Source organism: Mycteria americana, chromosome Z, assembly GCF_035582795.1.
Source record: "Mycteria americana isolate JAX WOST 10 ecotype Jacksonville Zoo and Gardens chromosome Z, USCA_MyAme_1.0, whole genome shotgun sequence".
Lineage (NCBI taxonomy): Eukaryota > Metazoa > Chordata > Aves > Ciconiiformes > Ciconiidae > Mycteria > Mycteria americana.
Window position 1 is genome coordinate 35227764 of NC_134396.1, and position 23308 is coordinate 35251071.

At 44.1% G+C, this 23308-nt stretch overlaps 1 protein-coding gene across 6 annotated transcripts in view; it reads left to right on the forward strand.

Moving 5' to 3' along the window:
* The first annotated feature begins 214 nt into the window (after nucleotides 1-214).
* Nucleotides 215-23308, forward strand: part of LOC142421709 (transducin-like enhancer protein 4) — a 101600-nt gene continuing 78506 nt past the window's right edge. For all 6 annotated transcript variants that reach the window (XR_012778956.1, XM_075526702.1, XM_075526704.1 and 3 more), the window contains exons 1-4: nucleotides 215-1072; nucleotides 1492-1589; nucleotides 2653-2716; nucleotides 4089-4133. Coding sequence is in view for 5 of the 6 variants with exons in the window: in XM_075526702.1 (XP_075382817.1) it covers nucleotides 1028-1072; nucleotides 1492-1589; nucleotides 2653-2716; nucleotides 4089-4133 (252 nt within the window). In the remaining variant the exon portion in view is untranslated. The remainder of the gene's footprint in view (nucleotides 1073-1491; nucleotides 1590-2652; nucleotides 2717-4088; nucleotides 4134-23308) is intronic.

A 23308-nucleotide genomic window follows, 5' to 3' on the forward strand; every position in this document is an offset into this window, starting at 1 on the left:
GGGGCGCCGGGAGGACTGCGGCTCCCAGGGTGCCCCGCGGGCGGCGGCCTTCCGGCGGCGTGAATATGTATCAGAATGTTAATGACCCGCCGCTGCTAAATTTGGTCAAAGGAGTCACCTCGCCAGAGCGTGCTGTGGGAGCGGCGCGGAGCGGCGGCGGCGGGCCGGGCTGGGCCGGGCCGGGCAGGGCTGGGCTGGGCCGGGCCGGGCCGGGCCGAGCGCGGGGCTGCGCTCCGCTCCGCGCGGCGCCGCCGCTGCTGCCGCCGCCACTTCCCGGAGTTTCGAAAGGCGAGGAGGGAAAAAAGAGGAAAAAAAAAAAAGACATAAATAAAGCAGCCCGGACCGTATCTTCTTTTTCATCTTTCTCGCTCTCTTTTTAATTTTTTTTTAAATTAAAAAAAAACCAAAAAGAACGAAAAAAGAGCGGCCCAGCAGCGCTAGCGGGGGAGCTGCGGTCCGGCCGGTAGGAGCGAGGACCAGCCCGCCACACAAAAGGGCACCGCACCGCACCTCCGCGGCGGCAGCGCCAAGCGGGGCAGCCGCCTGCCCGCCCGCCCGCCCGCCGCAGCCGCCCTCCCGCCGCGCTCCGCTCCTCTCCGCGCCCCGCTCCGCTCCGCTCGGCGCCGGGGGCGGGAGAGCCGCCGGCAGCAGTAAAAGTTTGCAGGAGGGGAGGAAACTGCCGGCGGGGATCTCTGGCGGAGCGCGCACCGGCGCCGGCGGAGGGGCTTTCCCCGCCCTCCTCCTGCTCCTCCTCGCCCGCCGCCGCACGGGGCTCGCAACCCGCCGGAGCCCGCGGAGCGGCGGCGCTCGGGAGAGCCGGTCGGCGCCGCCCGCTGACCGCCCCCGGGGGATGTGGCAGCGGCCCCCGCGCGCCGCGGACGCCGCCGTCGCCGCCGCGCCTCGCTGCTGCCGGCGGTGCCCCGCCAGCCCCGGGGCGGCGGGGCCGGGGCGTCCCTGCCCGCCGCCGCCGCGCCTGCAGCCCTGATCCCCGCCGCTCCGGCCGTCAGCGCCCCCCGAAGCGGCGTGGATGATCCGCGACCTGAGCAAGATGTACCCGCAGACCCGGCACCCGGTGAGTGGCGGCGGCGGCCCCGCGGGCAGCGCTCCGGCGCGGGCACCGCGGAGTTGTAGCCATTTTCTTATTGTTGTCCGCCGCGCCGCCGCCGCCGCCCCGGGCCGGGGTTGGCTCCTCGGAGTTGCCCCCGCCCGGTGCGCGGCGGTGCCGGCGCTCGTCCCGCGGCTGCGGCCGCGGCCGGTGCGGGGGGTCCGAGCGGGCGACGCCTCCCCCCGCGGCGGCCCCGCGCCGCCGGCGGCCCCGTCGGGGCAGCAGCCCGGGGCGCCTCGGGCGGGCGGGGGCCCGGGGGGCTGCGCCTCCGGGAGCCCGGGTGCGAGGGCCGCGGCGGGGGGGGGCGGGGGGCGGCCGGGCGGGGGGAGCAGCGGGCGGGCGAGCGAGAGGGGGCGAGTAAAAGACCCGCTGTTGCTTGCTTGCAGGCTCCTCACCAGCCAGCGCAGCCCTTTAAATTCACCATTTCCGAGTCCTGCGATCGGATTAAGGAGGAGTTTCAGTTTTTGCAGGCTCAGTACCACAGGTAACGCTGCCTACTTCCCCCCAGCCCCGCGCGGGCTCGCCCCTCGCCGCTTGCCGCCGCCGCTGCCCGGGGGGGGCGGCGGGGCGGGGGCGCGGGACCCCCCAAGCCGGGCGCTCCTCCGCCGGCCCCTCCGCATCCCGCCGCCGCTGCCGGCCCGCGGGGCGGGGGCTCGCGGGGGCCCCGAGCCGAACGGTGCGAGCGGATTTTCTTGCTTTCCCCCGCGCTCCGGTTCGTGGTGGTTGTTTTTCTTTTTCTGGGGGCGGGCGGGGGTTGATGGACAAATATCTGGCTGGCTGGGCTCCTTCTCTGCTTTTCTTCAAAATGCCGCTCAGGACGCGCATCTTGTCTTGGCTCGGCCCCCTCGCGCCTTTCATTGACATGTCAAGTGCTGATAACCTGGAAGTGAGGCGGCGAGCTATTTCATTATCCTTAGGTGGAAGACCGCCGTGTCCTCAAAGTGACAAGTGACTTCTAGCAGGATTGCTTACCGGGCTTCCGAAAACAAACAAAAAAACCAGCGGGGGTGTTCACGTTTACCACGGTATTCCTTAAATTACCTGCAGTATTTTCCTTGTAGTTCTGTCATCAGTAACAGCAAAAAAAACCCAAAAAACAAAACAAAGCAAAACACCCCAGCAACTTTTTGCTCCTTGAAGTGGTGATACGTGTTTGATTCCTCTGTGGGCTGAGTGAAAGCAAGAGCTGTTTCTAAAACTCATTTAAGTAAAAACTCCGAAACCCAAATTATGGGTTTGTAAGTGGCGGTTATAGGTATGAACCCCTGCGTGCTTCTTCTGTGAACCACTGTTGGGCTTTTTTTGTCAGAGAAAAATACTCTCTTCTGTACCATATGCAGTTGGCTTAGGAGATGAGGATGTTGCACAATATCTCTTGAAAGAGGAAAACTACAAACCCCACCCTGAACTCCCAAGCAAGAGCTGGAATGCACATTTCTATTTGTGTGTTGGAGAAATGCTTGAAAAGGGGAGTAACCTGTGCTCAGAAGAATGTCATTTTGGTGTTATAAAGTACCCATGCTTTTTCCTTTTTATGTCCTGAACAGCTTAAAGCTAGAATGTGAAAAACTGGCCAGTGAGAAGACAGAGATGCAGCGACATTATGTCATGGTAAGCAAGCTGCATAACAAATTCAAAATGTCTATTAGCTTGGTATACTGAGACCGAAATACATTCGGATTGCTGGAGGCGAACAGAAAGATTATGGTAGCGCTGCTGTTGTTGAGGTTGCATCAGTGCTTCCATTATAAATCCTTAGTTTCAGGGGTTTATAACTTGTTTGCAGCGGTTAGTTTCTGCGTGAAACCTGCTTTTTAACCTTTTAAGCAATTGGGGATATTTCTTCCAAATGCTAGCAGATTACTCGTCAGCCCTTTAAAGCTGCGTACAACTTTCGTAGTGTACCTGGGGACGATGTTCGCGCTTTTGCTGACTTCTCCCAACGATCACATCTCTGTAAAATGGTTCGGGATAATCTTTTTTTCTGTGATGGGAGTCAGCCAGAATTGTACATACAAACCTGAAGCCTGCTTCCTAGAAGAACTGTTGCACATGGGCAGCGGGGTCATTGTTTCACTAAATTCAGAATGGCAGGGATCTCGGCTGTGAAAGGGATTTCCTCAATGGTTGAGGTCTGTCTGGTTAAATAACGTGCATAGGAAGACACCTCTGACTACATAATTGTGTGATGGATCATGATAACTCCAGAGGAGCTCCTGTTATCGGCTCTCTTGTACATCTATGAAGGATTAGCCGTTTTGCATATGTACGTGACAAATAACACTCTTGTATTTACAAAAAGGGTAAATAACCTTGAAAAATTCTTAACCAAGAGCACAAGCGAATGTTAAGGCTTGCAGTTGTCTTTTTCATGCCTGATACACCTAAGTCTTGGAGATTGTTTGGTACTAACATTACACCCTGAACTGAGTTCCCCGCAATACTCGGGTACAACAGGACATACTTAGATTGGTGTATCTGCCTTGGCTCTGAATTTCTGTGCTCTCTCATTTTTTGCATCCCTGCAATTTAATTGCAGCTTTTTTGTTTTTAATTTAAAATATTGAATAACCGGTCTGTTAGACAGTGCTGATTTATATGTGTGTCTGGCTTCAAGCACTTCGGGCGGGTTTTTTTGCATCTTTTATGTGTGCTAGGGAATAACATCTTAAGCATTTTCTGTGTGGCTTTTTTTCTGCTTCTAATCTTTAACTCTGGTTGTGATTACTTTTTGTGAATTTTTTGTTGTCTGTTTTTTTCCCTGTTTTATGGCTGCTGTTTGTAAATTTGACACAAAGCAATGTAGATAAAGAAAAAAAAAAAAGTTGCTGTGAAATGCTCTTTTGAATTCCAGGAGCTCTTCAAGGCCAGTAAATGTTTTTAGGTCTGTATGTCTCTGTACAGATGATGCTTGAGTCAAAGTGAATTTTGGAATGGTTTTCACAATTGCAAGGTCTAATAGAGTCGTCTTCTTCTTTCTTAGTATTACGAGATGTCCTATGGTCTGAATATAGAGATGCATAAACAGGTAGGTAGAAAATTTGTTTTGTGTAAGAATGCTCTGTGTAATTTCTCCCATCAGTCTTAAAACAGATGTGTATTCTGTGTGACTTGCTTTAATTGCATGCTTGAGTGCATGGGAAATTTTTTTTGTACTTAACCTGGCCCTGAAACTTCCATCTTGTATATGGTATATGGGCTCTGCATAGGTTATGGTCTTGGCTACCGGTTGTGCATTATTCGGTTGACTTTCCACATGCAATCTCCGCACATGCAAGCGGTGCTGTACTGCACGGGGAGGCTGTATGTGAGTAGGGATGGGTATGTGGGTTGTACCTTCAGATCTGTCTGACCTCAAACCTTTGGGGTTTACTTTTTGGGATGATAGCTACATCATGAATGCATATTAGGTGTCGAGAGATTTGTATTTGAGTGTGGAAAAGACTGTTCTCTTCAGTTAACCTGGACTGATTTAAGCTGGAGCTGCAGAAGCAATTGATGCACAGCCATGTCCGTGTTTCCCTCAGGCTGCTTACTTGGACCTTTGTCCAAAACCAGTGTCTTAGCATCTCAAACACGAAAGAGTAAATGAGCTTTCTGCGAGGGTGTTAGCATGCTCGGTTTTGTGCCTTGAAGTCTAGCACTTAGGCCAAGATTAGCAGGAGATTAGTCAGATGGAGCATGGTAGTGTAAATCAGAGTTTCTTATTCGGTAATGTGTGTTCTTAACCTTCTCTAGAGGAGAATGAATTAAACATCTGACCTCTTTTCCATTGAGGGAACTTTTTATATGGTGGACTTTAATACTGACAACTCATTTTAGCAAATGGTTGAGCAATTTGCCAGCATTGCTGGGGAGTGTAAACTGCAGAAATAAAGAAATGGTTGGATGGGAGAAGAAAGACCATCTGAAAATTGGTTTGTATGCATTTCTGTTCAAAGTTAGGGATTTGGAACTTCTCTGGGTTGTGGAAATAGGATTTCTTTATCTTGTTGAGAGCAGACATACAAGTCAAATGTTTTTTCATGTTATTTATTATTTATTATATTTTGTATTCCATTAGCATCCCAATGCCACAGTACTGATTAGGGCCATTGGCACTTAGATGGCATACAAATACGAAGGCAGTGGGATTTCCTGCTTCAAAGCATTTCACATCTGCAGCTCTAAAGTTATGGGGCCTTGTACATACACATTATTTTACAGACATATATGTAGACCTGTTGAATTCAGATGTCCTCACAGGTACCGTGAAGACTCAAGAAGTGTGTTTAACAAACGGTTGAGAGGAAAAGGCTATGATTGCAGCTGATCAGATCGTACGTACGTGGTGACTCTTTGGACCTTGATTCAGGTTGTGGGTGCTGGTGGAAGGACCCACTCACTGACTCTCAGAGGTGTTGGGTCTGTTCTCAAATGAATAGCCAGATTGTTTCAAGTCCCATTTAAAAAGACCAAAACCCAACAAAATAAAACCCAAACACCCCCCCCCCCCCCCAATCAGTAAAGTAGTAGATATGGAAACAATTCACAGAGACCAGAGTCCTTACAGACCACCTACATAGCACATTCTTACAGGCGTTTGAAAGCAAGCATTGCAGTCAAACTTGTTTATGTTTCTAGGTACCCTGTTTTTACAGCAATTAGTTGTATGTAGACTTACACTGACTGCACAAAACTCTGTGGGACAAAATCGGCTTGCAAGTGCAATGTGGAATTAAATTGCTTTAAGCGTGGGGAAAAAACGCACAGTGAAACCCCTTTTAACTTTCAGTTTCTAAATGCTTTACTTCAGAAGTTGTATGCAGTTATGGTGATGGAGTCATCGGTGGTATTCTGGAGAAATTAAATACTTAGTTACAACTAAGTGTGGGGATTACAAAGGACTGGGTTTTAATTAAACACCTTTTTCCATTACTGTTCAGTCTGTTCAAATTAGTAGTTTAAGTATCATACTCTCATGCAAAACACTTAAATATTTTGTCAGATGTTGATTCAAATTAGCTGCGGCTAAGAAACTTGTTCGCTATCATTCTTAAATCTGATATCAATTTCATATCTCTCATGTCTCCCCTTCTATTGCCATAGCGTTTTTTTCTTTTCCTTTCTCCTCGTGCTTCAGCAACTGCAAAATATTTCCCATCTTGCTTTATGATCACAGCGTGAGGGTCCAATTTGGTATATTATATAGATAGCGTTGATTGCTTCATTTGATGTGCGTGAAGCTTTTTAAGTCTTCCACCTTAAATTCCCTTCTCTTCCTCTCCCATCTTTGAATTTTACTCGGCTGAAATTGAGTGATTCACCCTTCTCCTCCCCCCCCCCCCCCCCCCAGCTTTCTAAATTCAATCATATCAAAAATCCTGAGGGCAGTTTATCACATTATGAAATACAGACAGCCCTGCAAACCACCTACTTATTATATTTTCTTTCTTTTTTTCACTTTAGCACAGAGGCATATCTGTCTTTATTTGTTTTTCTGGGCAGACAGCCTTGGTTCCTCAGGTTCTTTTCCAGATGTACTCGCTGGATGCCCTTGTAATGGAAAGCAGGCAATAATGCAGTGAAGTTGCCCTTCGGCGTAATTGGGCCTAGTTCTCAAGATCAGGTTAGGCTTATTCACTTATTAGATTTGCGTCTCAAAGGGTTCAAGAGCAGGACTCCCTGGAGTCCTTGGAAGTACCCTAGTAATTGGTGGCCCTGATATTTGAAACCTTTGTGTATTTTTCTGTTAAAGCCTCTGTTCTTCTTGGCTGCTCCCAGCCACAGAGTATTTATTTTTAGAGAAATTTTTCACTGGAACAGAAAATGATGGCTGTGATGGAGTCATGACTCTGTGACTTAGCAAATTGATAAAAGGATAAACGCGCAGAGAGCAGCGGTAGCGTGTGTGCCTGTGCGTCTGGGGGGGGAGAGGGGGGAAGAGCATCTCTTTTCCCACCCCTCGTGTGATGCTCATCATCAGTCATCCTGTGTTGATTTTGATAGAAGACTATTAAAGTGAAACCTATGGGGAATTTGTCATTCTGAAAGGAAAGCTAATGTAATTAGTACCAATTAAAGTACATTTAGTAAATTGGATTTAATCTTAATTAAGCCTGCATAATGTTGCCAATTTTTAACAATTATGTTTGAGAACATAATTAATTTAAATTTTGGTAACTGAGTAAATAGCATTAGACTGGTAGAATTAGTCATTTGTATTTTTTTTTAAAGACAAGTGTGGGGTATGTTGTGACATGTGGTGTTATAGCCTAAAATAGTAAGCTAATTTTTGATATTCTCTTCTAGGATCAATAGAGCTTCAAAATAGACACATTCCAAAAAAAAAAAGGCTTTGAGTTGAGGGGTTTTGGGTTGCAGTATGAGCAGATACTTCCCTACAGTTTTAAATTTCAATATTAGCATAAATATGAATGTTTGAGTGTGGTCTGAAGATGCCCATTTCTTACTAAGTTGCTTTTTCAACATTCGTTTTTAAGAGGCTCAGCGGACAGTTTATGAATGAATAGTTGACGCGCTGCTCTGTGTTTCTAATATACTGTTGCTACTTGGTGGTGGTGGTCATTTGGTTTAATTTCTGAAATTAGGCTATTTTAATGTTACGGTAAACAGTTTATTTAAATTGCTGTAATCAAACATGCTTGCTGAAGGTTTTAATTCAGAATTGTAATTATCGCTTAAAATAAGTGTCTGTATTTGGCTACAGACAACGTATTTGTGAATGGGACTGATGGAAAGCATAAATAGGCTACAGCATTCACTTTTTACTTCGATTATGTTTTTTGGGGGTGGCAATACGTAAATTCTGAGTCGCTCTTTTTGGCTAGACCTCCGTCTTTGAACTAATTCACGTGCTAGAACATTGGATTTCAGCATTTTTGGAAGAAAATTCAGATCTTTTAAGAAGCTGGGTATTAAAAAATAAATGAAATGACTTTTTAAGATCACAGTAAAAAAAAAAATTCAGTCCAATCCATGTAAATTTTATTACAAGACTTGGGCAACAACCATTTGAGTGCTGCTAAAATATTAATTGGATAGAAATGAAAGGGCTCTGCTAGCTGATAGGATATCATAATCATAGCTGCAGTAGTCGATGGTAAATGATGATAAATGGCATTAGGAACCTTTTAGCAAACTGTAATAACTACGAGGAGGGAAGCAGTATGGATTTGCATTATATCTGATACCCTCTAGTACCAAGTGGATTGCCAATACTGCTTGTTTAGCATTTTCTAAGGGCAATAGGATATTGATTTCTGACTTACAAGGAACGGCTCTATTTTCACCATTGAAAAGTATTGCAGGTTGTTAAGAAGAAATTGACTTGAAGAGGCCTGACTGCTGCCCATCATGGAGCAAATAAAGCAAAACTGCCGAAGCATGGTGGAGCAGCGAGATGGGGCCCTCAGCAATTTGTTGCTATTAATTTACCATGCTCGACAGCAAATCAATCGGCATCTACTTCATCTGCTGGAGAAAATGCTGTCCAGGGCAGATAAAAGGCCCTGCGTGGTACAGGGAATAGACTGGATTGGCCAAACGGAGGCTGCAGTTAATGTGTAAATAAGTGAAATCAAGGCCACTGTTGCCGAGAAAGCTGTTTTTAATTAGGTTGGGGCTTTATAGTGAGCTATTTAAGAAAGTAGTATGGAGAGTAAGGGGAGATTTATTGCTGACTGAGTTAATATATGGGCTGTACGACATCCCAGCCCTGAGTCTGGTTGCTTCTTAAGCCTTAGTAAATTATTTTGGTAAAGGGGTAAAGATGGGAATCAATTTGTTTAATTTAGGGCAGAGTTTTGACCGTTTTTCATCTTCACGGCCATAAAACACGTATATCACAGAGAATTGGTTTGTATATGCGCTACCTGTGTAATGGAAAACTACTCTTTTTTTTTTTTTTTTTTTTTTCCCCTCTTGGCAATGGTCTGGGCTTAGTGTGAATATGTGTGCATGCATGTGTGCATGTTTTATTTTTTTAACGCAGTCAGTAGTTGAGTGTATATTGTCTTCTGTTTGAAGAATAGCTGGAGAGCCAGCTAAAATTATACCAGCTGAATTTGTTCTCCATTATAAACAGTAGGAAAGATTTAATAGAGATACAGGCAGTGGGTAGTCAGAACTGAACTGGAAAACTTCAAAATGAGAGAGATTAGAAGTGAAATTTTGAAGACTGCAGCTCAGACAGGACTATTAAGGAGGAAGAGAAAAACAAGTGGCTTTTCCATCAAAGTCGCAAAATTTAAAAAATAGGTTGTCAAATCAGTTTGACAACTGAGGCTTGTTTGTCCCAGTTTTAGGTTATTTAGCCTCTGAAGCCAGCAGAAAAGCTTAGAAGCTTATGAAAAGTTAGAAAATGTGTTATTCTGCAGTTAAACCAGAAACCTTTTACTTAGTAATAACTGCTAAGTTCTGAAACTAAATTCTGTGCTTTCTTTTCCTCATGATATAGATGTTAGCCTTTCTGTGGATAGGTACTGTTAATTGCTGGGAAGTTTGCTGTTGCCACTTCTCTGCAAGTTACTGTTGAAATAACCTTTCCCCCTGCAACTGCAGAACAACATGCATGAGGACAAGAACTTCCATTTCACCCTGGTTTTGCCGTTCATAAGCAAAGGAAAGTGTTGTTTTCCCCCCACTTGTTTTGGCAGTTCAGACAGATGCTTAAGACGCAGGAAGTAGCACAAAACATGCTGAGCAAACTTTTAAATTAAGACGTACGCTCTGTTTCTACTGGCAAAAGGCTGTGCTCTACAGTGCTTAAACATAAAAGCGTTTTTCTGTCTTTGAAAGATGCTAATTGCCGTGATGCTGCCTCACTGACTGTGTTAGTTTATGGGCCCACTTGTAGTTGCAGAGGGGGCCAGCGGTGACCTTGTGGTTAGGGTTGCCTAACGCCTTCCCCTATAAAAAAATTCTTGCCCCCCCCTTTTTTTTTTTTTTTTTTTTTTTTTCTTTTAAGTGCAAGAAACTCCATCACCTTTGCTGTTTGTAGTAAGGGGCACCGTTCTGGTGAGAACCCCCAGCCCTTTTGGGCAGCCATGGAGGAGAGGGAAGGCAGAGGGAGAGGTGATGGGGACCTCATCGGCAGCGGGAGGTCCCCCCCTCCTGCCCAGCACTGCTGCTGGCGTTTTGGGTCAGCCGGCGTGGCTGGGAATACGGCTCCGGCATAAGGCTCCTGCTGAACGGTCAGAACTTACTACTCGCCAGGAGAGGGAAGCTTTGTCACCATTTTGTATATAGTAACTTTTGCACCATTTTGTGCTGTGAAATTTGCCTTTCTTGTGGGGGCAAAAAAGAAGTGCCGGGGTCGTTCAGCGCAAGAAAAAACATTAATTAGCAGATCGGTTTCAAAGCGAGGTATTGGGATGCTGGGATCCCGAAGCTTTACAGCGTTTGTGTAAGCTTGATCCGGCCCCATTGTGTACGTGCATCGCGGTGCAGTTTTTAGTTATACACTCGCTGATCTCATTACCACTTTTCCTAAAGGACCTCTTTCAGTGCACAAGATAGACATTAGGAAAGTAGAATTAGGGCTGCAGAGGCAATTGTAAATCTGGCTTGAAAATCTTCAGCTGCTTGGCTCGGCAACTGAAACAACTTTAAACATAAGGATTCAGGCATGTGAAATAATTGCGATTGTAAGCTCCTCGAGACAGGGATTCTAATTTCAGTTTATGTTACTAAAAGTGAAGGGGGTGCTCACACAGGTCAGTCACGGTGTATACCATGGACTCGGTGCGTTAAAGCTGGGAGACAGATTTTATGACTCTTAACACCAAGGCTGTCAAACATGGAGAATTCAGAGTTATCAGTTTGGTCTTACTTTTATATTTTTAATGAGAAGATATGATGTACTGTTTGTGGACATAATAGAGAACTGGGTTTATCGCAGACATGGGCCAGTTTGTGAACAGTGCGATTATAATTGTTACAGAAGTCACTTCTTTTGCTGTCTGCAGATTGAGCACATCTGTTGCCACTGACTTTCAGAAAACCTATTTAGCCACAAGGCACAGCAGGAGCAGAACAAAGATAATAATGTGAAACACAGGATGTATAAACCTATACTTGCATTAACTAACAGATGACAGTATACTTGAAGCTGAACCTATCTATACTCAAGAAATGCTATTCTATGAAAAAAATTGGATGTTTGAATTAAAAATTAATCTTTATTTTACAATACAAAAATACGAAATGGTTTTAAGAATACCTGTTTGTGTCTCTGTTTATCTGTATGTTTTTACAGGTTTTGTCTTGGTTCAAGATGATATTCTTCCAGTTCTACTGGTACCTTGAAGTACTTCTGTAAATTTTTTCCCTTGATATCATTTATCTTAGTGGTGGCACAAACTCTGTAGTTCCGTGTAGCAGGAAGCATTCGGGCACAATGTCAAAAGCAGGTGTCCATAACTTTTTTTTTAATAATGTTTTTTAAATATAGCCACAAATAGTCACAAACTAGTCACAAAATATGTCACAAATAGTAAACAGAACTCTAAATAGTGCTTTCTTGTCTGTGTGGATAGGATTTAGACATAAGGAATCATCTTTCATAGCCCAGGACGGGTACGTAATGCTCTGGTATTGAACACTGTGGTGTTATGGCTAAGGCGTTTAAATGTGCAGATGTCAGGCAAGTCAAAGTTATGGTCCCCACAGTAAACTTGAATTGGTCTCTTTATGGTTATGTATTTGTAAGGTATGCTGTATTGCCACCTCCAAATGTTAAATCATGCCAGTCCCGAGAAAATCATGAGATTGGCTTAAAATTAATCATGAGATAAAAATAATAAATTTGGGGTTCTTTTTATTTTCTTTTTAATTTTAAGCTGTCAAACTGCACTTGGCTCATGCTTCTTAGTTTTTCCTCCAGTATTCTTCCACAATTGTTTTTCGCAAGTAAGGAGTGAAACGTCCCAAGATTCACAGTAAAGTCAAGGGAGCTGGGTATGAGATACAGCTGGCAACTTTTGCCATAATTTCCTATTCTCAGAAAATGTGTGAGGTGTACTCTCCTAAGAAAAAATAATACCAAGTTAGAAATACATACATATTCTCTCTGGAGAGGCTTGTTAAGTTTTTGTGGGTTATACATCATAGCTTGTTAAGTTTTTGTGGGTTATATCTCATAAGATGGCACAGATATGCTGGTGGCAGTTCCCCTTTCTGTGTTAGAAGGTGAAGGAACACATGACATAGTTTTGAGTGGAGGTCTTCTAACTTGGCCTCTCTCTTTTGGTCTACTTAAATGTTTTTTCTGCAGGATCTTATGCTTGGATTTGTTGGATGAGTTTCAACTTTTTCAAAGGAGAAAAACCTTTCACTGGTCTGTTTGGGATGTGGAAGACTGGCAATGAGAACGTGTGTTTTTCTTTTTTCTTGTGTTTGCTTAAAAACCTCAGCAGAGCATCTCACAGTTGAGCAGAAGTCAATATCTGTCCCCTTCATGCTATAAAGAATCTGCATAACAATAGGTCCTGCCACTAGGTTTTGTTTGGCACGTGTCGTGTCCTGTGTGCACGTTGCGTATGATCACTGAAAGCATTTAATTCTTTAAAAAGCTGCTCTTTCCTCCATCTTAAATACAATAAACTTCTCTTGTATTTACTCTGTCTGCTTTACGTGCCTGGGTTCTCTTAGTGTCTCAGTTGTTTGGAGAATTCGCAAATGCAGAAAACTCCCTTTGACCCTGTCCTGGGTAGCCGGAGATGGAGTGGCACCGTACAGAGGGCATGGTGAGGCTGCTGCGAACACATCACCTGGGTTTCACTTACAGGTGTAGGCAGCGATGCAGATTTGCTGTGGCAGAAGTGTACTTCGGAAAGCAAAGGGGCCCCTTTCCCCTTGTCTTTTTCTGACTTTGAAGCCAAAACCAACAAATGAAAACACAGCAGCGCCAACACACGCTCTCTGCAAATGCATAATAAAGCATTGTGGTACTCGCAGGGAGCGACAGCAATGCTATGGAAATTTAACTCTGACAGTTTTAGACCCAAGAACAACAGCAAATAGGTCTAGCCTGGGTCTGTTGTGTCCTGAAGGCAGAGAGCTTCCTCAGAAGTCATGATGGAGTGTCGGTGGGGTTACAAGGACAGGCGCAGCAGGGGATGAGGGAAGGGCAGGTGACCTGAAGCCCACTGAGCTGGCACAGTGATGTGATCCTCAGGTCCCCCCTTGCAGCGGCGGGGAGGAGGCTTGCGTGATGGTGCACGGACCTCAGCGTTTGGAAGGTCTGGGTTGCAGACCTTGTCCTTCTTGACAGTTGCTCAATGGCTGAAGCCATCGTTTACCGCGTTAACATGACCGCATTATTTAAAATTAATCATAAGGCAAATTGGAGTGAATTTTTAGCTGGAGGTTGAGGGAGAAGGTGGCATTTTGCTCACTCATTTTCTTTCCTGTGTCTCTTTGCTTCTTGGCAGGAGAGGTGGAACGTCATTTTTGCTCATTCTTTATAATGCAGGTAGCTAACTGAGGACTTCTAGGTTAATGTATTTGGATATCCAGTTAACCTGTCTATCTCAGTAACTTCTGTTTGGTGGTCAACCAATTACTCCTATTTAGCATTTGATTCAAATTTTACCTTTTAAAACCATGGGGAAAGTGGAGCAATCACTGAGGAAAGTTTTTATCTTGGACAACCACTTTTTCCCATTTCTAACCTTTCATGGGGATGTGAGTTTTCAGCCATACCTCATAGCTGAAACGCATGTGGACTTCGTTTTGAAAACACAGCGGTGTTTTCCTATTAAGCTTTCCTATTAATAAATGCAAGGGAGACAAAATAACTGTACCACAGCCCAGCTAAGGGTTGGGGAAAGGGGCACACTTGGACCTGGCAATGCTTGTCCACGTGTGTTCATGAAAGCCACTTCACCGAGGGCTGTGCAGGGCCGGGTTTCTGTCAAAACTCTGACGGTGTCTCTGACTGCCTTCCTGTCTGCCTTGGGAGGTCCTGCCTTGGGTTTGAGGTGGGCAAGCCACCGTCGAGCTGCTTGACAGCCAAATAGCCAGTGCCAGCGCGGACTCCACGGGGGTCATTTGAACCCAGCAGCTGAGCCAAGCTATGCTGTGGTTTTGGCTTTGAGAGGGATATGGGGCTCCGCTGGATTTTTAAGGCGGCTGCAGGATGAAGGGGTGTGAGTTGAGTACTCATCCTTCCTGAAGCACCGCGGGTCTGCAGAGAAAAGTCAGCCTGGGTATCTGTTCTGTTTCCTGCCCTGGATACTTGCAGGTGCCTACCGAGGGGCTTGACTGCCTCGGATCTGGGGAAGAGGCCATTTTTAATTTAAAGTATGTGACAAATTAGCAGTTTTGGGTTCTCGGACTGTGAGCTCGCGCTCTGCAGCGCTTTGAAAGTCTCTTAACGTTTCTGTGCCTCTGTCTTCCTCTCTGAAATGGGGATGATGTTTACATGACGGGGAGCGATGTAAGATTTAATTTGTTAATGTCCATTATTAGATGAGAGGCTCTAGAGAATCACAGAATATTGAATGAATATGTATTTGCTGTGGCGGGAAGAGGACTCCTTCCAAACCCCTGTCCGCTGCATAACCAAGTCCAGCAGTGCCTTAACTGCTGTAGGGTTTCTTTGTCCTTATGCCCCAGAGGTTGCCAGGAGATAACACTAAAGGTAGTTGAGTTGTCCTCCTGCCTGCCACTCTGTTACTTGTATTTGGAGATAAAAGTTGGAAATGGCGGGGGGCGGGAGGGCTGGTTTTGCCATAACATTTGGAGAAGGAGCGCAAAGAGAATAAGGCCGAAGCTGGCCAAAACGCTTCTGCTGGATTTTTGGTTTGAGGGAGGAGGCAGAGAACAAGGAACGATTGGAGGAAGCTCGTTAATTGGTTTTCTTCTCACGTCTCCTATTTCCCTGCAGTACCATTCACTCTGTATGACAGCCATCCACTTTCACAGTGCCCCCTTTGAAAGATGGCACTGTGCTGATGTGTAAAAGAGTCAGCTACAACACCACTACTGTCTGCTTTCTGTAATTTTATAAGGCATGTGACTAGATACAAAGTAGGTTCCTCTTCTTAAAATATCAGTCCATAGTGTTTGAATAACACAAGAAGGTTGGAAGGACTTCGTACGTAAAATACACCCATACGTTTGTGTCAGCCCGTTAACAAAGGATAGATTGTTTATTCTTATACTCAATTTAACCAGTAGGCTTTCTGTCCTAATTGCAGAAAGCTGTTGCAGTCTGAGCACGTTGCTTATTTACAATTTTTATCAGTACTTCTTAATTTCTGGGGGCGAACTGTATGTTTTCTTTCTCAGTCTTTTCCTGAACAGCAACAACTGCAACAACAACAAAATCCAGGCATTGATGAGAGTCTCTTGCTTATTTGTTGCTCTAAAACATTATCGGTGGAAGAGACACCGACTTCTCCAAACATCAAAGGAGTTTTTATGTCAGAGTTACTTGTTATGTATTTGTCCACATGTAAATATGGAGGTGTTACTCTTGAAAAGTAAATTGTGTATAAGCTCTTGGTTTAATTCATTCAAGAGTGATGTCCTGCTTCCTTTACATCTCTCCGCTTCCATGTGCTTCTAGAGATGGCTGTTAAGGAAAACAAAGCTAATAACATGTCTTTTACGTGGACATCATGAGGAGAAAGACATTTTCCATGCATCTCTACAAGATACTTAGTTCTTTTTCCCTCACACCTTTCCCTGGTTTATCTCTACAGACTGGTGACACCAAAACATTCATCCCATTTCACTTGTTGGCAGCATAAGAAGGAGTCTTAAAATTTTGTGCCTGTGGCATCTGGGAAATTTCTGGGGAATGGTTTGTTTCTGACATTTTTTCTAGAATTGCATTTGACGGAGGATGACAATTGTTCTTAGGTTTGATCTGGTAGAGAGAGATGTAAAGAGCAACAGCACCACAAGATTGTACAAGAAGAGAGCACCCACAAGCATACGTATGGGGTGGGGGATTTTTGAGGTTGTAGGTTTCCACTTGAAGGTGAGTTTTCAAACATGTATACAAGATGCCTTTCAAACTAACATTAGCAGCCTTGTTATTACACACTTTCAAAACGTACCTCTGTAGAAAGACATAAGACTTCCCTTTGTAGATACAAACATCCAGCTTCTTTGCATATGCAATGTTTTTTTTCAAATATGCCCTCAGACAAACGGACATATAGGCCTTGTGCATGTACAAAATGACGATATTTTGTTCTTTGTTTAGTTGCTATTTAGTTAGCTATGTTTTCTGCCTGGATCTCAGGTGTGTATTTCTTCTAAAGCATTGATTTTTAACAAGTCTTTTTGTGTGGGTGGGAAGAATCCTGGGATAATCTTAGTTTACACATTTTCGAAGAAAATGCCGCTGTAAGTATGCACTGTATTAAGGGTCATGAGGTTTGTTTAAGCCTTAGACAGAACTTGGAGGACCTGAAAATCTGTAGACACAGGAAATACCTCTCTGTATTAACGTGAAGCAAAGCAGAAAGCTCCCAGGTGGATGGGATGCAGCCGCCAGGGTCTGGGGCTTGGGGGGATCCAGGTGCAAGTTTCTGGACTATGCTGTAAAGGGCTTCCTGTGAGACCTCGTCCAAGCTGCTTTGACCACCGTCTGCAGTGAGACGGGAGCCATGCCGCGGGCGCTTTTGCACCGCTGGGCTGCAGGGCCGGCTGAGCAAGGGCAGAGCGATGCTTGCAGCATGTGGGGCAAGTTAAAGGATTCAGCATGGAGCCAAAGAAATCCGGCATGCATGGCGGGTAACTCGTAGGGAAATGTTGAGGTCACGGGTGTGTCTTAAATCTCTCACTGCTTGGAGGCTGAGACACCAAAGCTGGTGCGTCCAGGACGTGCTGCCTTGGCTTGGTAGTCTCAGAATCACTTTCTGAAGAGCGGCACCTAAACTCCATTTTAAAGTGTAAGTGCAGTGCGGATTTTTCTTAAACAAAAAACGAACAAAAAAGGTGGAGAAGACAACACTCTTGGTTCATCTTAGTTCAGCTACTTTTCATCTACTAGTGAGACCCATGTTTCTTCTCTCCCAGGAGAATGACTGGGTTACCCAGCGGAAAGCTGTCTGTTTTGCAGGAGATCCTTAATGGTTCAGTAGAGCTGAAAGAGGAGAGATGCATGCTGTGCTGTCACCCTGGAAAGACTGGCCAGCTGAGAGGAGTTGTGCTGGGTTCCAGTCCCTGCTCCAAACCCATCCACATATTTTAGCCCATGGTGGTTTTTCATGTACAGTGATTCTGAGCAGGAACTAGAAAAGGGACTTTCCTTCTCCAGTGGAAGAATTGGGAGTATTTCCTTCCCAGAGTTCACAGAAGCCTATTAGATAGGGTGTTCTCCTAGGAGCTGGGAAGGAGAAGTAAAGAAAGAGTTAAAGTAATGTATATAATGCTCTGATTAAACTCTTTAACCACAAAGTTGTTACATAGGAGTCTTATCTGTTCTCCACCCTTTTTTTTTTTTTTTTTTTTAATGTGCTGCTGCTGTATTTTATGTGGGAATAATTCTGGCAGCGGTTTTCAGCTCCCTGGGGGACATGGGTGGAGAAGCATTGAGTTGGGGGAGTTGCAGGGGGAGGGTGTTTTCAGGGTTTAGTTGTGAGCTGGGTGCCAAAGAGCTTGGTCTTGTTGAGCCAAAGACTTTTTTGAACATGGCTGGAAAGGGGACTCAGCAGGGTTAATGGGGAGCTTCAGTGCTGGAGATGGAGACTCCTACGTACTTCTGGTGACTTCAGCACTGCGTCATTTCTGAGTGGGGAGGCAAGGGTGAAGATTGCAGTTTGGGATCTTAGTGCCTAAATTCTTGTGGTGCTCCAGCCTTTATATTTGATGTGCCTTTTTTTTTTAAGATGCAAAGGTACATTTATGTATCTATATGTATGGGTAGGTGTCCCCTTGTGCTTAAGGATTCTTGAAAATCTTCTTGAGCATCTGTCTGTTGCTGACTTTCTGCCTGAATTACATGTCTAGTCTGCTTAGGCATTTTTAAAAATTCTATTACATACCTTCTGGAGTCTTCACCTCTGGCTTTCGCTGCTTCAGTTCTGTCTGGGAAGCGGCAGTAATACTATTTCCTGAAGCATTACCCTTACCACAGAGGAGGAGTTGGAGAGCAATGTGTTAAGAAGTGGGAGGTGAGGTACTATTACATGGGAGTTGCTTAGAAGTGGCTGTGTTTATCTCGCTAGATTGTAAGATGCTTGGGGCAGGGTACTCTTTCCCAAGACAGTTTTGTCCTCGTTTTGCCTCCCGTGTGAATTCTGCTGTCTTTTCCATCCCAGCTGCAATTAGCATGCTCCAGTGATGTACCTTTCAGCGATAATGCAGTCAAGGCTTTGATTTGTATTAAAGAACCTTGGTAATCTATCTTCTCAACCTCTGTTCTCCATCTGGAAAACGGGATAATACTACTTTTTTACCTGGGGGGCATTTTGGGGGGAAAAACCGAAACAAACTTTCTTACATTGTGGTAGCGTGTCCCTACCTTCTTCCTGTGTGCCCAAACCTTGGCAAATGCCAGAGGTGGGGCTTGTTGCTATACGTGCAGCGGTTGCAGCACAGTGGGATCTTGATTCTCTGATGCAAGCAATTATATTGTAACGTTAGGGAAAATACAGGGCTTGTTAAACCTTTCCGCGTCTCCTGGTTCTATGCAGAGTTAGTCTGAGGTAGGCTCTTGATGTAGATCTCAAGTAGCTAGTTTCCCAGTCTCTTTTTAACCTCATTTGAATTTCTACCTGCCCATTAGACAATGAATCTGTAGAAGGTTCTTTCTTGATATATTTGTTGCAGAGGTTGAAGGAAGATAATGCCAACGTGAGTTGTCAAAAGATTAGGCAAACCAGCTTAGTATTCAGCAGTGAAGATCACAGCTTTGGTTGAGTCTTCACTCCTCAGCATGTGAATACCCCACACGTGTGAGAAGCTGTAAATGCAATTTTGAGCACAAATGCAAGTTGAACTTTGGAAAAGAAATACTAGTCTGAGGGCTGTCTTCAGCGTAATACAGAAGGAAGGTTTGATATGTGGTGCTCTCCACTGAAACACTGCTGTGCTTTTCCACTTTGGAGAAGCAGTGGGATTTAGATGGTAAAGTAGGTCACTTTCTCTATCCGAGCATCACTTTGCTGCTACCTTTCTTGGTTCCCCTTCCTCAGAAGGGTGCTAATTTTGGAGGGAGAACAGCTGTGAATTTAGCAAGACTATAATATCTCTGAGTGTACAGTCTAGCTTAGTCAGTAGAGCTGGAGAAAGCCTAATTTACAACCATATCAAATGAGCTCTACACAGGTTCTGTGGTGGATATTGAGAGTAATTTTATATTGCTTTGGGCTGCATTGGCGGAAAATGGCATCTATTTTTAAAACTTTGTTTGCAGGTACAGAGTTAAGATAAAGTGCTTTTTGGTGGATGTGGATGGCGTTCAAGAGTATGACTGAAGTACTCACAGGTGTGCTTTAACCACTGTTGAACAGATTCACTCAGGTCCTGCTAACTGAGGAGTCAGCAACGTTTTACTGCTGAGTATTTCTCCAGCTTCTTGGCAGTTCTGCAGCTAGATTAAGGCAGAAGTTATACTTGTGATGCTCGTGAGCCGAAGTTGTACTTGTGATGGTAAAGTCCCTGTATCCCTTGTTGCTGACTGTTAGAAAATAAACTTTTTCTCACTTCTCTTTCCTTTGCTTTCGCCTACGCAACATGGTATGTTACAGTAGTGAAAACTGACTTATTTCAATAGAGAAATCAGTCATTTTGAACTGCCTTCCCTTTATATTAAAGGTTAGTATTTTTCAACTTACTCTTTTATCTTCACTGAAGCTCACACAAAGGAAACACAGTCTGAGCTATCCACTAGTCATCAAACCTATTTCCGTTCCTCCTCCCCTCAGCCTTTTCTGTTGTCTTTGTGAAAAACAGATAGTCATTATACACAAACAGGTTTGCAAACTGTCAGTAAGTAGTTCAGTGATTTTAAGGTTTCCTTTCTTGTATTCTGGCAAATTTCTAATGCAAACAGAATAGCACAACTAAGTCTCTAATTGTCATGGGAGGCTGCTGTTACGAAAAGGAATAATTATAATAGTTTGTGCAAAACAGATTCTCATAAACCAAAATAGGTGCAATCTCTGTGTATTTTTGTGGGTAAAAATGCTGGGATTTGAATGAGTATTTTTCATATAAATGCTTGCCTGAAACCTTTTTGATTAAAAGGGTGGCAAGATTACAGACCTAGCAAACTAAATATGAAATTAACAAGCCCAGAGACTGCATTTTGGTAAACCATAGAATTACTCCATTTACTCCAGAGATCCATTAAAAAAAAAAAACCAAACAAAACAAAACAGGCATGGAAATGCGGTTTTGCTGTCTGTCATGCTGTGTGCTATAACCAAAGAAACATACATTGTTTTTTGAGTATGTTTTTTTCACAGTTTTGACCACAGCATTTGATTTCTTCATCTGACCACTACCGAGCTAGTATGTCCACCACTAATGTACACTAGTTCATATTTATAATGTACACTAGTTCATATTTATTTACTGTTTTGAATTCACTGTGCAATTGGGTATCGGTGATTTGGTTTACCAGATGATCTAACAGGTGGCTGTAAAGACTAGTCAAAACTTGCAGCTAAACCAGATTGTGATGCTAACCCGAGAGGTGAAAAGTTTAGGATGCGGTTGATAGCAACACGTCTTGGTTGCAGTAGTGAAGGAAGTGAAACGGAGTGCCTTCCCGTGCCCGGAGAAGTATTGCTATCTGTAGCGACATGAGCAGCTCGCCAGGAGTGCTGCTGTGTGGTTTGCTCTCTTTTCTGACTCAAAGGAGTGTTCACAAAAAGTCCCAACTTAGAGGTTTTGTGTGTCTGAGAATGAAGTTTTCTGTGCACTTCAGGCGGGCAGAAGGTGGCACTGATAAGAAAGGGGTGATCCCGCATTTGGGTTAACCCCATGGTAAACTGGGTCTGGGATGGGGTTTGTATTTAAAAAAAAAAAGGGGGGTGGGCTGGGTTTTAACTTGGGTAAGTTCCTTGCTTGGTTCACCGCAAACGCACAGAAATGCTAGCAGCACAAGGGTGGGGTGAGCAGGACTGGCTGGATTAGAGGAGAACCTCTTCAGTGCCTGTTTTTATGCCAATTTAAAGTGCACGTGGAGCTACAGCAAAAGCGTTCTCTCTATCTCAAGAGCAGATACAGCATAGCTGGTGGGTGCGTAATCTGTGTTTCTGGCCCAGGCGCCTTTATAGCGGGGCCATGGGTGTGAAATTGGACTAGCTTTATGAAGGAATCCTGCTTGACTGATGCCTTTTCTGGTAATAACACGTTTAAAGAGAAATGTGTTGATATTATTATCACATGGTTAGTCTGTTTATAGAGTTGATGATTTACCCCTTTCATTTGCTTACATTTGACCTACTTTCCACGTTCTAGATGTTTTTATTAAAGTCTGTAGGTGCAGTATGATGAAGAGCACACTTAACATATGGTGCATCTTGAGCATTTGTCTGAAATTAATGCAGTTCATAGTAGCTCTCCACACAAAGTGTGATCTCACAGGGAGTTACAGCCGTGGAGAAGGTTTAATGAAATCTACATTTTCCAACCAGAGAGTTCTCCTTTGCTCCATGCCTCCTGTTCTGTTTTTTATGGCATTTTCTTAAACTTTGTGTTCTTTTAAAAAGTTATTTTAAGTTGAAATCCCTTTTGGATGAAGAGTATTTGAAAACTTCAGTAATGCTGTTGTAATTTAAAGATAAATGCTATTTAGTGTGGCTTGACTCAGAGTCTGTCCTGGCAGGAGTTTTACTGGGGAGATGCCATTCAAATGAATTGAACATCAAGAGGTACTTACTGTATCCAGCTGCCTGGGACAAGTGAATTTCCTGAACATATTAAGCATGCATGTTTTACAAATATCTTAGCATTTGCTTTGCAAATCTCTCTTCTTAGGAAGGTTAGAAAGAGAATCGTAAACTGCCTGCTTATTTTAGATGTACTTCACTAGTGAAACTACCACTTCCTAGATATTCACATATTGAAGGATAAAATTACGTGTTCTTTCCTTGTCCTCCCTCACTTAGGGGAAAAACAGCAAGAAACCCCAGTTGCAGAAATGCTGAAATCCGAATAGAGTTATTTTCAGCAGAGGTAGTTATGATCCACTATGATTGAAATTATGAGCCATGACAATTCATATCAGTAGTTTCTCCTCAATAGGAGTCAGAGCTACAGACTGTTGTTTTGTTGTTGCTGTCAGGAAAGCAGCATTCTGCTGCATCAAGAATCCCCTCCCGTTGAGCTAGTCGTCGCAGCAAGTGTTTTACTTAAAAAATATGAATATGAATCAGTATCATCTGAGTGGCGGCAGAGATGTGTGAAATGCTGGAACTTCCAGTCTTTCCTTGATGGATGAATGCGCTCGGTTCGCCAGCTCATCAGTACTGTCCCTCTCACTCTCAGCAACCTGCTCCAGAGGAAAGGAATTGGGATACTGACTGGCTGTGTCATTGCATGCAGTACGGTGTAAGCCCCGAGTGACAAGGCTGGTGACGGTTCATCCTAGCTTGCCCATCCATAGGGTGCTGCAGTATGAAAGTTCACGGCTGGTGCTTCAGTAGAAATGTGGCATTGCCATCTCAAAGCATGAAGAAATCAGGAGTCAGCAGCTGAGGTTGAAACTTGCGTTTAAATTCAGAGTAAAAGGAAATGTGGCCTACTTACACACCCTTAGTATTTTAGATAACTTTCACTTGTTGAGTGTTGATTAAAAAAAAAAAAAAAGAAAAAAAAAAAAAGAGCTGGCTAGGTGGGAAAGGGAGAAAGGTGTCTGAAATGTAATCTGATTCTCAGGTGGTCACTTTATTCCAGAAACTGAGACTTGATAAAATACCACCACCGAGTATGAAACATTTATTATCTTCAGAAAGAATTAACAAGTATCATACTTCCACTTGGTTTAAAAATTGAGGTGGTAACATGGCTTATTTGAAGTTGTGTCATTGCAAAGATCCAAAATTGAAGCTTGATTATAGCATTGCTATAAAATTCACTGCACTATTCTTTCATCTCTTTCGGGGTGTTGTTGAAATCACACTTTTGTGCACTGGCTTAAACGGAGCAGGATTTTTATCTATTATGTCAAATACAAAAATCTGTTACCTTAATCTATGGAAAATGCATCTCAGTATTGCTCATTTTCAT